The sequence below is a fragment of the Fundulus heteroclitus genome, chromosome 3 (genome assembly GCF_011125445.2).
Source record: "Fundulus heteroclitus isolate FHET01 chromosome 3, MU-UCD_Fhet_4.1, whole genome shotgun sequence".
Lineage (NCBI taxonomy): Eukaryota > Metazoa > Chordata > Actinopteri > Cyprinodontiformes > Fundulidae > Fundulus > Fundulus heteroclitus.
In genome coordinates this window covers 29,502,899-29,520,831 of record NC_046363.1, presented here as the reverse complement: position 1 = coordinate 29,520,831, position 17,933 = coordinate 29,502,899, and the positions used below count along the sequence as shown (strand labels likewise).

Sequence of the window (17,933 nt, the reverse complement as noted above, 5' to 3'; positions counted from 1 at the left end):
CATGCAGGTCTGGCTAAATACCCGCTAAACCCCTGAGGAAAGATGTAATATGAGCTGATGAAACCAATCAAATGTTTGGGCAACAGTTCCTACACTGCAAAAACTTAACTAAAAATAAGTAAAATTTTCTTGAAATTAGTGTATTTATACTTTATTTGAGCAGGTAAATAAAATAATATGCCAATGGAATAAGATTTTTGCACTTAAAATAGGAAGAACTCATCTCCATAACCTAATTATCTTATTTAAGGGGTAAAATACTCTTTCCATTGGCAGATAATTTTATTTACCTGCTCAAATCAAGGACAAATGCACTAATTTCGAGAAAATGTTACTTATTTTTAGTTCTGTTTTTGCAGTGTAAAGCATTGAACATCAATGAGTGAGCACACTGAAACATGGTGGTGGCAGCATCATGCTGTGTGAGGGTAGGCACGCAAGTTTTGGAGTTGCCTAGTCAGAACCCAAGAACCAATGTTTCTCACAATCTCACAGATTTGGAGAACTCTTCCCAAGCAGTGTTTGCAAACATTGTCAAATCAAGATGTGGTGCTGCTGATGGATGTTGACCGAAGAAGACTGAATCCAGAAAGTGAACCAATAGGTGCTTTAAAGCAGTGGTTCCCCACCCTGGTCCCCAGGGACCCCCGTCCTGCATGTTTTAGACACGTCTCTGTACCAGCTCACCCGCTTCAAATGTTTGCATGACCATCGGGTGCTGCAGACGCCTCTTTATCATAGATTCATTTAAGTCAGGTGTGTGGGAGCAAGGATGCACCTAAAACATGCAGGACTGGGGCCCCTGAGGACCAGAGTTGGGTACAACAGCCTTAAAAGTACCACTTACAGGGTGTGTACAGTTATGCAACCAGGTCATTACAGCTTTTTATGCTTTATAGTTTCTTTCATTTACAGATTTTATTTTTTTTACTGGAAGTGTACAAGACGAATCCCATATAAAAAGGTGGAAAATAGTTTTAAAATTATTCATCACAGTATTTTTAACATCACAAAAACTGGGTATCTTAACAGGAAGCGTACACGTTTGAGATGCATATCCCGATTGTGTTCAGAACATTTTGTGAATAGTTGCGAGGAGAATCGGGAATCATCATTCAGACCCGTTACAGAGAGGACTTTCATCACAGACAGGGAAATGCATGTTGGGTAAAGTGCTGCTGATTTGTGGAATTTTTAAAAAATCGATCCTTCCTGACCGAGTCGCAGTCAAATAAAGGAACAACAGTACAGAGAAAAAAATAAAAAACACCGGCGCCTGAGAAGGAGTCCCAGAGCATCGTCTCTCTGCTGAAAAAAAAAATATTTTGTTAATTTGCATCTGCAGACTCATCTTCTGTGCATCTTTCCTCTTGTTTGGGGAGTCTGTTCAGCATCGGGTGCAGACCTTTTTCCTCTCACAGATGGAGGTCAGATGGCTCTTTAACTATTTCTATGATTAAAGATGGGAGATTGGTGCCTGATGACGGACTTGATGTATTCACATTATAGAAAAGGGGGCTGCTGCTGTCCGGTCCGTGCCGTTTTTACTTCTCCACAAACGCTGTGGATGTGGGTCACTGGGCAAGAATGTGGGGCTGAGATCAAATGAAGAGACGTAGTAAGAAGTAGGCCAAAGGGGATGTAGCTGGGAGTAAGCTCACTGAGTTACAGGGCATGCTGTGGGCTATAAATACTAAGACAATCCCTCTGTGTGTGCTATTTCACCTCCAAACAACAGGTGTTGAGTTCTTCATGATATGCGGAGACATAGCATATTCACCCGTTAAGCTACGAATAACATTTAAAATGCTGAATACGTTGGATGTCAGACATGAAGCTGTAGTTATTGATTGTGATTCCTGCATCCTCAACTCTGCAGCACCGAATCACCAGTGATGCAATCTCTCCTTAATTGTAAAGAAGCTGAAACAAGAGAAAACTAATATGCAGACTGAACCCACCACCAATCACTACAAAATGTAGCCGTTACCCACTAAAAGGCGTCTTTGGGGGGGGTCTGATGTGGAAGTAAAACCGAACCAGCGGTGTCCCAGCCCCGTCCACCCAAAAAAGTACAAAAATGCACAAGCGAGCGACCCACTCTCCCTGTGAACGCACCCTCCACCACAACATCCCACATCACCGGCCAAGCTCGAGCACTCAGGTCGCTTTTGTTCCTGTTGCTCTTCCATCAAACCATGTTCATGGCGTCCTCGGTAAGAAAGGAGTGGATGTCGGCAAAAGAGGGGCGGAGCTTGCAGTCCCTGTTCCAGCAGCTCAACATGAGCTCGTAGAGACCCTGAGGACACACAGCCGGCCTGCCCAGATACACCTGGAAGAGAAACACAGGTATATGATGACCTTTTTCAGTTATTCTGCTACTTTATAATTAGTGATCAGTAACTGAGGAGCTTTAGCTCGACTGGTCCTGACTGGTGATCACACTGTCACAAACTCAAAAACCTAATCTTTTTCCAACCGGTGGATACATCACATCTAAGTGATGCTAAGTTAGCTATTTTCCTGTCAGTGAGTTGTGTAAAAATGAAGCTAAGAAGCTATTTGAATGGAAACAGCCTTCCATGATGGATGTGGAGCCGTTGGCGTGCTTTTAAAAAGCTCAGAGGGAAGCTAAGGTTCAACATTCTCGTACACACAGCAACTTCTGTTTTAGTAACGCTGGTCAGGCTAATCGCTTATAGTGTAGAGTACTGTAGGAAAGTATTGCAGATCACCTCTTTTACTGTCATATTTACATTTCAAATCATTTAACTTTTTTTTTATATATTCACAAACCAGCCCAGCCCTCTCTGAAAATATATTTGCCGTTGTGAAATCCTGATTACACACGTTTTAGATTTCTCTAGCTAACCTTAAGGTTAGCAATTTCTCTAGCTAACCTTAAAAAAAATACTTAAAAAAGGAACATATTCTGCTTTTAAGTTCTTCCTTTTGACTTGAAATCATTCAGTTGTGGTCTATATAAAGCGGAGCTGCAATGATTTAGTCTGAATTCCTCGTAGATTTACCACTACACTCCCCCTGTTCTGAGGTTCGTCTGAGAACAACGTGTTTTGGTGCTGTCTCTTTAAATCTAAAGGGAGGTACCCCCCCCCCCACCAGGTACACGGCGTTCCACTTCACCCCAATCAGCCATTTTTGGAGTATGCTGGGGGACGCTGTAATGAACAACCAATGACTTGTCCACTTGTAGCTTTGGCATCCGTCGGAGTGGACTACAAAAATCGCTCCGAGAAATAAAAATGGCGGATTTGTGAGACTGGTGAGCAGGAAGGCCATGAGCAAAACTCAGATCCGGGAATTTACAAAGGAACCCAGAACAACATGTAAAGCCCTGCAGGCCTCCGTTGCCTTCAGAGTTTATGATTCAGCAGTAAGAGAGACTGAACCATCACAGCACGTCATTCAGGGAGACCTTTAAGGCCAAAATCATCAGTAATGCAAAGGTCCATCTCAGATTTGCTCTAAAACATCTTAAAGATTTCCAAAACCTTTAAGAAAACATCCTGTGGTCTGACCCGTGTTTTAATGAGGTTAAGTCACTTTTTAAAGAGCCCAAAATGAACATTTAAGCCGGCAAAGCTGTGATCATGTTGTGGCGTATGCTTATTTTCCTGCATGCCATACCTGTCTGCCCTGGTCTCTGAAGAACTCCCCAGCGTTGTCTATGACTTGCTCATCTGTGAGGTTGGAGTACGGCTGCTCCTGACAAACGCTCAGCATCTCCCACAGAGTGACCCCGAACGCCCACACGTCGCTGGCTGTGGTGAACTTACCCTGAGGACACACACCAACACACACGCGTCAACCTTTGCCTCCATCATCACAGTCTCCATTAGTGTCCCATCGATTATAAGCATCATTATCATAAAAGGGGAGTCTGCTGGAGAGGAATGACAAATTTTAATGGGTTTCTTTCACGTGTGAGTGCTTTATTAATGAATCGCTGTTTTTATTGAGTGCATTAGTTTGTTTTTTTGATGGTTTTTTTTTTCGTATAATTTCACTATTAACATCCAAAAAGCCTTGACCTGCATTAACTTGGTAGTAAATTACAGTACAATTAAAAATGTATACATTCAGAGTTGCCTTCGCAGTCTGGAAAACTATGGAATCTGACTGTTTTCCACGTCTGGATAAATAGGGAAAATAGCATCCATCCGTTCGTCATCTATACCCACTTATCCTTTCAGAGTCACCAGGGGAGCCTATCTCCAGTGGTCAGCAAGGCGTACACCCTGGACAGGTTCATCACAGGATAACACAGAGACACAGCAGAAACAACAACACACACACACACACCTCTGAGGGGCAATTAACCTAACTGTCATGTTTTTAGACTGTGGAAGGAAGCTGGAGTACCCAGAAAGAACCCACGCATGCACAGGGAGACCATGCAAACTCCAGGCAAAAAGAGCCTTGGCCAGGATTTGCTGCAATCCATCCATCCATCCATCCATCCATCCATCCATCCATCCATTAGTGTTGTAGTACTTGAGTCCGAGTCATTAGCTAAATTTAGAGACTCATGACTTGACTTGGACTTGAGCACTGATGACTCGAACTTGGACTCGGACTCCTACATTCAGATCATTCTGACTCGGAAATTGAGAAAAAGACTCGACTTTTTTTTATATCATTAGGCTATAATTTTAAAATGTCATTAGAATATTATTTGGTGTATGATTTTAATATCTAAATTATTAGTGCAATGGAATCTTACTGCTTGATGTCATACATCACATAGCGGGCGGCATTAGGACGTGCCTATGAACTGCGACACCACAGCTATGTGGATTTTTTTTTAGTTTAAAACATGTAGGCTATGCTTACTTTAGTGCGGAACTTGAACTCGACTTGATCAATAGTGACTCGACTCGGACTTGACTTTTTTTTTTAATGACTTGGACTTGACTCAGACTTGAACACTGGAGACTCGAACCTGGACTCGGACTCGAAGCATAGTGACTTGACTACAACACTGCCATCCATCCATCTTTCATGGTCTATTTTTAAAGCCATATAACAATCTGCCATGACTTTATTGTGAACTTTTGAAATTGTGTTAAAGTAGGAATTAAGAAAGTGAGAAATTGAGAAAGTTGAGTCTAGAAAAGTCTTACATTTTGACTCAACCATCTAGAAACCATTGTAGATCAAACTAAAAGCCGTTCATATGAAAATAAACCTGGCCCTCATATAACAAGTCATTCACGACCCAACAGACATGTTTGGCTGCTCACCATGAGGATGCACTCCCAGGCCATCCATCGTATCGGCAGCACAGCTCTGCCCTGGATCCTGTAGTAGTCTCCGGCGTACAGGTTTCTGCTCATCCCGAAGTCGGCTATCTTGATGTGACGCTCCCCGCCTTGATCCTCGCCGCTCTCACCCTTCTCTCCGCCGACCAGGCAGTTGCGAGTGGCCAGATCCCGATGCACAAAGTTCAGGGAGGACAGGAACTTCATTCCTGATGCAATCTGGCTGGCCATGGAGATGATCGCTGGATAACTGGAGAACAAGGGAAGCGGCAAGTGTGAACACTAAGTTAGGAGGGTGAATTTAAAGGGCATGGATGTAAACTTTATTGGATAAGTTACCTGATGGTCGGCGTGTTGTGTGAAGGCTCAGTTTTATCCAGCAGGACACGCTGGGACAGATACTGGTTCAGGTCTCCACACTCCATGTACTCAGTGACCATGCAGAGGGGATCACTGCTCACACACACTCCCAGCAGCCGGATGATGTTTGGGTCCTTCAGGCGAGACAAGATCTTTACCTCTTTCAGGAAGTCGTTTCTACCACAAGAAAAAGGAGATGTGGGGAGAAAAAAAAAAGATCAGAGGTTTGTTTCTGCTAAGATGATTAAAGAAGAAGATGAATCAACAAAACAAGTTCTCGCTCCTCCTAAGAATCAAAAAATCCAACATAAAGTTCCAGCTTTCTGCACTTTGGTTCATATAGATTTGTTTTCTTTAGGTCGATATGTTTGTGCAGCTCCATCTCTTAATAAATTCATAAAAAGTCTAAGTCTGGAAACTATGGAGATGCAGCCATGTTCCTGAGCTCTGTAACAGAGCTCTGCAAACCGCTACAGTTCTTTCTTTGTTTACCAAAGATCTTTTCATCAATCTCAGCCTGAACTCAACTCAACAGTGGAGTCTTTATCCACAGCAGACGTGTCTAATCATGCTGACCCAGTTAAAGCCGCTTCACACCCACTCCCAGTGTGGTTCAGGACTGAGTTACTTACTTAAGCCACCTTTCTCCAAACATCTTTTCACTTTTTCCACAGCAGGAGATTTTGAGAGATCTTCTGTCTGAGAACTAAAGGGTACCAAGTGTTTGCAGCCACAGTCCAGCAGCTCCTGATCAGATCTGTCTGAGATAATCCCCTCAAACAGGTTAGCAGCCTTCCTCACATCACTGCATCTGTTTTAGCTTATTTTTCTTCTTCAAATGAACCTGGAGAGTTTCATGACCTATGAGTTCTATTGCATCCCTCCAGACCACCAGAGGGCGGCGCTGAAAGCACTGAATGCTCCCATTACGCCATTCCAGTATTAACGCCTGTGACAGATTGGATGACCAATCAGATCCTTTAAAGTCTGACGTCATCCGAGGTTCTGTTCCTACAGAAACTTCTCACGAAGGATGACAGAGAAGCTCTGGCAGTCATCTGGGATTCATAGCTACGCAACCTTTGTTTTATTTTGGTGACAAACTAAGTGTGAATATTGAGCCAAAATTAAATATTATAGCTCGGCATAGGCAGGAAATACCCTTTATGCTGATCTCAAAATATATGGCATAAAGAAAATAAAAACTATTATGTCCTTTAATTGTTTTGGAGATGGCTGAGACCATTGGCTGAGAAGATTGATGCATTTTTTTTAAACGTCAAGGAGTTTGTGGAGAAGATACTGAACCCTCATTTCTTGTATTTTCTTTATTAGTTACAGCAATTAGTTTGAGAATTAAAAAAAAGGCACCCCAGTCTGAGTTGAATTATCCAAAACAAATCTTTATCCATAGCCATTTTAATTCCCACACCTAAATCCATCAGAAAGCTGTGGGAGGAGCTGAAACATAAGACTGGATGATGGAGAGAGACTGTGGAAAGAGGAATGGCCAAAGATCTTTCTCTCTGCTCCGATCCTGTGAAACATCATAAAGGAAGATGCCGTCCTGTTGGCAAAAGGGTTTTAGAAGCAGGGGTGCCAGTAATTGCACCACTGATGATTTTACTGAAAATGTTTATTTCTAAACGCTGGTACTGCCCAACACAGAATAAACTTTCTCAAATAAAAAGGCTGACTTTAGCTAAATTCATGAGTGTGAGATTGATATATTTCCCCCTCTTCTTTTAAAATTGATTCCATTACTTGATTAACCGCTTCAGTTAATCAAATAATGAAATCAATGAAATATGTTGTCCAACTAAATTTTTTGCGTTATCTGTGTTTATTTTTCTCAGAGACACAACAAATTCCCCTCCTACACTGTATTATGACATTCAAATTCTTACTTTATAAATAAATATTTGATTACTTTCTAAATTATTCAAATAAAGCCCATAGGATATGAATGAGGGAAAATGCTACATTTATATATTCAAAAAATATCTATGTATTGTAGTATTAGGAACAAAATAGCATTCACATTGTAAATCAGAGGAGGAGTTTGTAAAAGTGTTTTATTTTTACTAAATCCTCCCTTTAATTTCATGTCTAAAGGGAAACGCTGTAGTTCAGTGAACACGAAGGCACAAATGAGGCGCTAAGCTGTAACGACAGAAAGGAAAAACGTAAACCACGCTGAAGGCGATCAGACGAGGAGGATACAAACCTGGCATTCTTGGAGGCATCTGGGCGCAGTATCTTCACTGCCACCAGAAGAGGGCGACCTTTCCTCACATTAAAGGGGAACTCCAGGATCGGGAGGTCCAGAGGGTTCTCAATTTCACACAGGTGCACCTTTGACCACACCAACAAATAAATAAAATAAATAAAGAGCCAGGTATTGATAGAGAGCAGTGATCACACGGACATGTCCTCCGTCTTTGCCGGTTCTCACCTCCCCGAACTGTCCCTCTCCCAGCTTCTCCTTGAAGACGAGACACTGGCGCGGCAGCTCCGGCAGCGGCAGGGCGTCGGCACCAGGGCTGGAGGAGGCCAGGGCCGGCACAGCGTAGGTGTTGTTGCCGCTGACCCCCTGCAGGCTTACAATGTCTGCCTCGGCATAATGCGGGACGCTGGGAGGCAGCGGGGGAGAGACTGGTGGAGACAGAGATGGATAAGGCGGGGAGCCAGGATAGGGGGGAGGCTCTTCGTGTGCTGGGGGGAAGCCTTTCTCCAGGTCCAAGTCCAAACCACAAGCTGGAGACAAGGAAGAAAAGAGGCCGACCGCGTGGATGAAATGACGGGATAACCGAGAACAAGCGAGCGATTCAAAACGGCCCTCTACAGAAACAGGATCAGAAGATATAAAGTCAGGCAGCTTGTTTTGAAGGGATAGTTTGGATTTCAGCTGAATACCAACATTTTCTGCACAAAAACTAAAAAATGTCAAAAAGAAAAATCTATCCAATCCGAGATAACCGAAAACAAGTTTAACGACTTTTTTTTATTTATTTTTTTTATTCCACACAGTCAGCTCTCCTGGCCCATGATAAGGTTATTTATTATTACAGAAGAACAGATGATGGTCCTGAGCACAGCTGCGAGCTCATTCATCTACTGGGAGGCTGAGCTGGAGGAGAAATTATGCAGTGAGGCTGCCATCCTGCAGAATTATGGACACACCCCTGCAAGTTGTGAAGGATTACAATTTTGTGAATGCACTCCCCTCTGCGGCCTCCTGCAGTGCGGTCAGTACATCAATCATCGTTTCATTTAGTCAGCCGACAGTACACATTCACCCTCTAATGACCTGCTTTATTCCAGCGAGAGCAAAAATAATATATAAGTTTATCACATCGATACGAGACATATTGCTGCATCTCCCTGCATGCGTAATGGGTATGAAACACTTCATATTGAACCACTCTTTGCTCATTTACAGCCTATCGCACTCCTAATTTCAAACTAAATTAGAACCTACATTTTTACTCGCTGATAACATTAAAACGCCTCAAAAAAAAAATAAAAATGATTTTACGTTTGATACCAGCGGCTCCCAAAAGGTTCAGACAGCACTTGAGTCATGGGCTTGTAGGGAGAGAGGGACCTGAATACTAAGTTGTTTTACCTTTGAAATAATGATGAGCCTGATAGGAGAATTTTCTGCCTAAATTTACATGCAACTGCAGCTAATAGATCACGATACTGTGTATTATACAGTTAACTTCAGTACTGCTTATCTATTTATGACAGCTTGGAAAGAAATAGGATGAGTTGCAGCCACGCTTCAGGAGAGTCTGGCAGTAGGTTCCCACATAAGTGCTTAAAGAAACTCGTCAATGACTCGATGCAATCTGGCTGAGCTTCCTAAGACAACTATTTACTTGCTGTCATTACCAATTAAAGTTAACTGCACTGTATTATGACAACTGACTAGAGTTTGAGGCGGCCATCTGCAGTAATGCATGCGCTGGTCTAGTCTGATGGGGTGAAGAAAGAGCTGAGCCAAACAGCAGAACTCTCAATTTACCGGTCCGTCTACGTTCTGGCCCTCACCAACGGTCATGAGGTCTGGATCATGACCTAAAAGTTGCATGAGGGACTATATATACATATATATATATATATCCCGTCTGTTCTGGTACTGAAGTTCCCTAAAATGAGCTGGAGGATGTTTCTGGGGGGTGTCTGGGTTTCTCTCCTGGACCTGTTGTGCCAGGACCCGATCTTGGATAAGTCTAAGGCAATGCACGGATTATAACAAGATTCAAAACGAGGTAGTTTGACTCGATCTGGAAAGATAGCAAAAATATTTGCAATGACCTTATTGCAGAAGTGTAACACCCTTAAACTACTGCTTTGTTGAAGCTCCTTTAGATCCAACCAGTGTCCACATCTTGACCTGGCAACACCCTTCCACAGTTCTCTGTGGAAGGCTGTGGTCTCTCCAATCTTCAACAGACCTAAAGTAAAATGTTTCTGTAAAATGTAGTTCTGCACGAGACCACATCAAAACGTTTCCTTTCTTCTGGTGAAGTCGTGTTTTTGATGCATTGAATTCACTCTCAAGACTCTCTTCATCTCTCTTCCTCTTCAGCTTTCTTGCAGACACTTCAAGGTTTTGGGTCAAAATTAGCTGGTATTTGAAAGTTTTCCCATTCAGGATAGGATGCATCTGCAAACAACGGCTCTCGCCAAATTATACCAGTGAGAAAATGTCAGGAAAATCCTACAGGGACAGCTGAACCTCATTGATGGTCGATTAGATTCATTAGAATTGGTGGCAGGTGTGAATATTCTAGTTTGAAGAATTCGGTGCTGGGTTATTGCAGCCTTCATATTCATCTCCCTTATCCTCCACAGAGATTTGCTCATGATACATTTCAGATTGAAACAATTTGCCATTTAAACAGGGGTGTGTGTAACCATTTAATAACCGATATACATTCTCTTCTTTTACATTTCATGTTTTAACTGCTGGAGATTTTCTGTGCCGCCGTTGTGCTGTTTAGGGTCACTGTTTGGCTGGAGGTGTGCTACATGCCAGACATATCAAGCCCAAAGCAAAATCTAATGAAAATTAACAGTTAGTCCAAACAAATCAAACCTGTTATTCCTAAAAGAGTGGTCTATTAACAAAATAAAGGTCAGTTTATAAGCTAGCCAGAATATTTTCGGCTGAATAACCAAAATTGCAGACCAATAACCTGGTGCTCCTGTTGCATTAACAGGAACTGAGCTTGACCAAGTATAAAAAATAAGCTTTGCAGTTCGTTAGAATCCAAAGTATCCCTTCAAACAAAGGAAAGTTATCTGAAGAGTGAATGAGACGGTTACATGCAGAAACAGACTGTTAATATTTGGCAGAAAGACTTCTACTGCCTCGGCGCCGACAGGCGGGCAAAGTGAGTAGAGAAGCAGGGAATCCTCCTGACTGTGCCGGCCCAGTCTGAGGCTTCTTACCCTGGGGCACATTGAGGCTCTTTTCTTGAGCCCGATTGGATCTCGGGACAACTACGGCTCTGGAGCCTTTTCTGTGATCTGGTTGGAGCAGGTGATAGGCCGGATTGTTTAACGGCAAGGCTATGAGGTCACACACACACACACACACAAACACACAAACAAACGTACAGAAAGAGGAGGGGTGTACAAAAAAAAAAAAACATGACAGAACAAAACAGAATGATGACAGTGTTAGCGTGTCCTTGTTCATACCAGGGATGATAAGGGTTTGCCTTTTGAGCACGGGAAGGAAGGACATCTCAGTAACAGGCAAGTTAACACAACCGAACATAAAAAAAATAAAAAAAATCTGACTGCATGGGATATTTGTTACTCTTGTTATTTCAGACCTTTGCAGGCGCCTAGTAAAGATGGCATGCCAACCTCCAGAGGAACAACGCAAGCAAAGGAATGCATTTTCTTCTTTAAGCCTCAGCTTCTCCTCCCTTCTCTTCCCCTTTCCTGAGAACAATAGCTCTTTTGTGCCCCCCCCCCCCTTGCACTGTGCATCTTCATTTAACCAGTCGTCCTTGAAGAATGTTTAAACTGATTTACTTTTGTTTGGCACAGCAGAATATAATGTAACACCACTGTTTTCTGGATATGCACGCCACATCAGGATTTTTTTCTTTTTTTTTTTTGCTTTTGTCGCGTCCCGTCTCCAAACGAGTTTGCAAAAGCACAAACACAGGCATGCAAACTAAGCAGTGTGGTACAAACCACAAGCATGAGTGTAGAAATGTAAATGTGGTACATATGGAAGGTTGGATTTATGTCACATTTTCTGCTTATTTATTGCCAGCTGTGTGCAGCTGAGGACGTGTTTTACATACTTCCCTGTCGGACAACATGTTAACAGCTTTTCCAGTTTTCTGGAGATATTTTTATTTTTTTTCCTTTAGGTTTTAGCTGCTATTTCACTTATTTTCTGTCCGTGTGCCAGTTCATGCCAACATTTTGTGCAGTGTCAGGCCGATGAAACTAGTCGGCTTAATCGATTATGGGGACTTTAATAATCTGTCAATGTCAGTGTTTTGAGTTTACGGTAATTGTTTTAATGAATTTCGCTTTGGTATTTTCATAAAGCTTTTCTCAAAAGTTAAAGCCGTTTCCCCCCTGACTGCTGACTCTGAAGAAAGTCCCCTGGCTGCAGTCTGCAGGGGTGCTTGTGTGCAAGCTGTAAACATCAGTCGTGTTCAGCTGCAGTCGCTGGTTGGTTGACTTCAAAACAAACATGGCAGATAAAGCTTCTGCTTCACTGTCAAGTCAGTCGGGGTATAGCATGTTTTTTAAAGTTTTCAGCTTCGGATGATATCTAAATTATTTTTATTCAGGCCATGATAGGTTTTGACATTCTGTAAAGTTTTATTGCAAACCACAGCAACGGAAACACAACACGGCTAAAGAGACAACGCCCAGAAATTACTGATGAGCCTGTAAAGACAAAGCCGCTGGAAGTTTTTTCTTTTTTTAAAGCCGCTGAAAACACTTTATGACGTTACACATGTCTGCTACGTTTCCCCCTGAATATGTGTTTATGGAGGCGTTTAGGCTTCTTCACACTGCAGACTGCAATACTCAGCAAAAGTGAATTATTTTGCTGAGATTTTCGAGTGAGTTTTTCACATTTTAATTGAACTGCAACTGACACCAGACCCCAGTGATGAGCAGTCTTTGGCCGTGGATGCTACAGTTCTGGAGTTGGAGAGCAATCAGAGATGACAAAATTATAACCAGCTCCATCAACTTTGTCTGCCAAACATGTTTGATCCATTTTTTTTTACATTAAGACTTGCAGCTCCACTATAGCCTCGTGAGACCATCCTGATCTCGCGAGCTTTCAAGGTTTCACTCGCAGATCAGTCTGGCTACTCTCCGTTAAAGAAAATTTGGAGCCGTTCACCAAACGAACGTCCAATCAGCGTTGGCTTTGAGGCGGGTTGAGGTGTGACGCAACGGGAAGCGCGACAGTTCAGTCTAAAGAACATGGCGGCTTCAGCCGATGAAACTAGCGTTAGCGTGGCTATCGAGCAAGTGTTATCGGAATTACAGAGTATTTCTTTGCTGAGCTAACGAGCCTTTACCTGCAGCAGCAAGAGTAGCTTGGCTTGTGGTTGTGTTTTCGTCGTCGCTCGTAACAGAGTGACGACGAATCTGATTGGTTTATTTGGCCCGTCTATCACCAACATAGGCCAATCAGCTAACCAGTATTTTCGCCCCTTCCCAAAATTACTTAAACGGAAGGTTTCCAGATGGATATGCGGAGCAAATCTATCTGGCGGAGTCAGGTAAGCTCCACTACCCCTCCAACACAAAATTGTGATACTTTCACACTTTTAAATATATAAAAGTTGGGTATCCAATTTTGTACCATATAAATAAGTGGTCAGGATCCGATTAAAAAAAATTTTTTTCTCCAGAACATCATCTAAAAAAAACAAAAAACAAATATGGGCTACATAAGGGCAAAAAAAGTGAATATGGCTACTATTCCCTGCAGGTTGCAGCTAGCCTTAGACACACTTGACTGTTTAATGCTGTAGCTGTTTGTGTTGATGTGCAAACTTGCTGCAGCCAACTAAATCACTTTTACTTCATCCAATTTTGTCACATTTAGTTGTGTTCACTACAGGCTAATATTTTGAAACAAGATCAAATTTTGTACAAAAATTATCACAGTTTTATTGTCATAATTTGAAACAAAAGAATGAGTTTTATACGAAGAATCAGCCATAACAATATTTACACATGCTGTGTTTGTCTTCTTACCAGCTAGACTTTAACAGCATGACGATTTTTTTTTTTTTTTTTTTTTTTACATTTGTAGTGAATTTGTGAGCCTTTTTAAACCATTGCATACATTTTTCCCCAGTGATAACTTGTTAAAATTAGTGTTTACCAAAAAGTAAATTGAGAAAAATGGTGCATATCCATAAGAGTCTAATCATGCAGTAAATACATCCCAAAACCCATAGATCTCATACTGGTTATTTAAAAAAAAAGCATCATAAACAGCAGCTTGAAATTATCTTTCCAGGTTGTGGCTGGTAGAGTACTTAATGTCGAAACGATCAGATTTAAACCGGATAAATTCAAGAAATACAAACAGTAATAAATAAATATAAGTCATAAATCATGTAGAGTCTCCTTTATTACATTTTAAGAATGAGTAGCTCATAACAGAACTGATGCCTTTTTTTGTTTTTTTGTCTCCACTTTAATCCCATTACTTTTGACAGTCTGAATACTTTGTCTTTTTTATTTGTAAATGCATAAATAAGGCCTCATTTTATATTTTTATGATGTGGGTGACATTAAATATCTCATACTTTGAAGTGCAAATCTTTATCTACCTTTTTTGTTTTGTGGTATGCAACAAACACAAAAGGGCATTTAAACAAAAGAAAACAGCTTTGTTGGCAGGAAAAAAAAAGGGTTTTGGTTATTTTGATTGATTAACTGAAACATCTATTAATAAAAGAATAAAACAATCATATAAAAACACAATTAATTAAAAATAAGCCCTGGCAGAGAAGGTTGACTGTGTTTGAAAGGGACTAATGAGAAGAAAAGCAGCCAAACTGCATTGAAAGCTTAAAAACACCCTCTAAAGAAATGTTGCTGGTCAGGAACAAATAATAAAGCAAAAAGGATGACTTCAGACTTTAAGAACACTTTATGTCACGTTATTTATGTTCTGAAACACGTTTTTTAGGCTGACTTAGAAAAAACAACCAACAATTCATCAAGGTAAGCAACATTTAAAGCCCTAAGCAACGGATTGTAACTTACTCGTGCTGTCCCTGTGGTCTCTGGGCCGGAGCAGAGCGCTGGGCTCCTGGTATTCGCCCTCCCCGTCTCTGTCAGGGTCCCGGTCGTCGGGAAACGTGTGAATACGCTGGTAGCGGCTGGAGTAGCTGTGCGTGTTGTTGATGACCACGTTGTCTGAGGGGACGGACAGATGGACCCGGAGCTCGGAGTTGGACAGACTGCCCTGGGCCTGAGAGGCAACGTGAAGGAAGCATTAGGGCAAATGGGTGATCAAATTCTGGAAACGGACTTTAATCTTTGACTGATTAGTAGCAAATATAAATCCAGATGGAGATGGGTTGGTTCACTCGCAAAAGACTGCGAACATCTCTCTCTCTCTCATGAGTAATTTAGAACAAAATCCAACCGTCTGTTCGGCTTCACGAAATAAAATATTTCTAACTTAGAGAAAACATCAGTGGTGTAAAACATCAAGGTCTGACTCTCAACCCACCTTCCCCAGAATCTTTTTCCAGTACTGCCTCCAGAGAATGACAACTATAACAGCCAGCAGCAGCAGGATGATGCCCACCAGGCAGCCAATCAGAATAGCTGTGTTACTGCCATCGTCTTTGGCTACAGGAAGCCCCGCCCTCGGAGTAATGGCAGCAAATTCCCGCCCTGGATGAAGAAAATAAAATATATTTCAACTTGTTTCGTCTTTGCATTTGAGTACCAAAAACTCGCTGAAGTTTACAGTTTTAAATTTTTCGCCGAAAGACACTTCATCTGAAGAACTCATAAAAACGTGGCATGATGTAAAGTTACATTTACTAACCTTGACGGTGTGAATAAATTATTTACATGCAAGCAGTTGCCTTAAACATAACTTGACTAAATCAAGCTGAGACCAGATGAAGCAAGAGAAGTGATGCTCTTTTGTGACGCTTTGCATGAAAGAGGAGGAATTGCTGTTATACTCTTCCAGTGCTCATTTTCAGTTATGCTCTTATAAGACGGTCACGCAATTGCATGCTTGCATTGCATTTCTGTAGCAAACAAAGATAAACCGTTTCCCCAAAATAACACTCCAGCATCTTCATCCGATGCATCGGATAATGCATCATAGGAAACCGGATCACAAAATAAGCCCCACAGTTTTGCCCGTTGAAAAACTCTGTAGCATGAGGACAAATTAGCAAATTAGCCTCATAAAAGCTGTGTTAGCACAAAATCCTGTATCACACTGATAGTATCAACTGTGACACAAAGGTGTCGGGAATGGCCAAATGATTACTTAATGTATTACTACGCTATGCTGACGCTCTGTCTGTGCTGATGAAAATTCACTTAGCATGCAAGTGACATGGAAGGAGAGGTGGACCCTTGTTTGGGAGCACTGATAAACTGTGTATAGAGCACCAAGGTTCAATATTATTTAGTTGCTTCATCAAGACCACCATAAAGCTCCACAGCCTGAAATCCTTTCCAGTTCATCCATGACAAAAACATGTATAAAAGAAACCCTGGCCCATTTTTTTTTCCAGTTCCCAACAGTGCATAAAAAATAGACTACATTGAATTTAACAACTTATTGTAGTTTGCGCGTTAGGGGAAGGCATCAGGGTTTTTGGGTGGTTAGGTGTTAAGTTTCAAGCCTTAAGGTAATAGAGCAAAGAATTTATTAGGCAGAATAAGTACTGGGAGTATTGGGACCTGAGAATGTCGACGGCTCAGATCAATGCATGCAGGACGATATTACTGTTAAACTTTCAGCCCGAGATGGTCAACCGATCATTAAGGGTGGTTACCTTTTAGACTCGTGTAAACTGCATTTTTAGGTGAGCCAACATCTGTAGCAAGATAAGAAACAGAACCACAGCAGCTTTATTGATTTATTTGAGTGATTTCCACATTTTCTGGTTGTGCCACAAGGAAATATTGGTGTTCTTCTGCAGTGCAGCATTAAAAGCAGTCCCTAAACTATGATGCTCCCTCTGCTGTAACGGCAATACATATTTGTGCCTATTTGCAAAAGAATAAAACATTTTTTGTGTGTCCAGCCAATATCATTAACATCCACACCTGGAAGAACATAAATCTTTTAAAATGTGGGCTTATTAAAAGTGGTATTTTCTCTTCCATCACTAACGATCTTAAATCATTTCTTTCTGTTTTATGTTGCTGTGACAGATTTCTTGAAGTGTTTTTCTGCATTCTCTGCGTTCCCTTTGAACCTTTTTAGGATCTTATATGTTTTTAAATTGGATTTTTTACAGAACGCCTACTCACAGCAGATGTGAATTTATTCCATCAGCTAACATGTCAGCTTATGAGATGAATCCAAGCCAAGTCCTAAATGCTTCTGCAGCCTCCTTTCCAGGTTTGTGCATATTGTTTATGGTTCATCTCAGTTCCTGTGAAAGTCATTGAAGCGCTCTTTAAACAAACTAATCTCTCTTTAAAAGCTCCACCTCTGTAACGTAAACAGCGCCCAGTTAATGGAGGCGCCTCAGACAACTTTACAGCAAATCTCCCCCTGGTTATCGTTTCACAGCCGGCAATATAGAAGAGATTGGTTTAGAAATTGAATGTTTCGGGTTCAATGTGGTGGATAAAAGGAGACAAATGACAAACAGAATGACACCTGAGGTTAGTTTTATTTCCAGTCAAACAAATGTCCTCAGGCTCTTGCTTGTTCCTCATCCCGCCTGCCATGAAAATGGCTATGATCACTGGCAGCCTGTTTCAGAAGAGGATAAACAGGAGGTCTTCCTCCACAATGCTTCTGCTGCACCTCTGTTACCTTCCTAGTATTGTTTGAAAGCCTAGATGTAAAATGCTTTCTCTCTCAGTCATGTTTTATGTGCCACTATAAGTGAGTTTTTGTGTATATTTCTGCAAAATATCATTCTAATTTCTGCAAATATCATTCTAATATTCTTTTTTATGTGTGTTTGCGACAATAATCTATGGACTGAAGGTGTGTGAGCAACATGCTTATTAAAGCATGTCAGTGCTATGACTATAAACTAAATT

General features: G+C 41.5%; 1 protein-coding gene across 5 annotated transcripts in view; it reads right to left on the bottom strand.

The window, feature by feature from the left end:
• Positions 1–671: 671 nt before the first annotated feature.
• The window catches only part of ddr1 (discoidin domain receptor tyrosine kinase 1), a 57,945-nt gene continuing 40,683 nt past the window's right edge, over positions 672–17,933 (bottom strand). For 2 of the 5 annotated variants that reach the window (XM_036135162.1, XM_036135160.1), the window contains 9 exons: positions 15,409–15,575; positions 14,937–15,144; positions 11,106–11,225; positions 8,098–8,399; positions 7,870–7,997; positions 5,622–5,819; positions 5,265–5,532; positions 3,649–3,798; positions 2,192–2,332 (listed from right to left, as the gene is read on the bottom strand). In XM_036135162.1, the coding sequence (XP_035991055.1) occupies positions 2,192–2,332; positions 3,649–3,798; positions 5,265–5,532; positions 5,622–5,819; positions 7,870–7,997; positions 8,098–8,399; positions 11,106–11,225; positions 14,937–15,144; positions 15,409–15,575 (1,682 nt within the window). Of the gene's footprint in view, positions 2,333–3,648; positions 3,799–5,264; positions 5,533–5,621; positions 5,820–7,869; positions 7,998–8,097; positions 8,400–11,105; positions 11,226–14,936; positions 15,145–15,408; positions 15,576–16,705; positions 16,748–17,933 lie in introns of all 5 variants that reach the window. The other 3 variants (XM_021320387.2, XM_036135161.1, XM_036135163.1) reach the window with 3 other exon arrangements.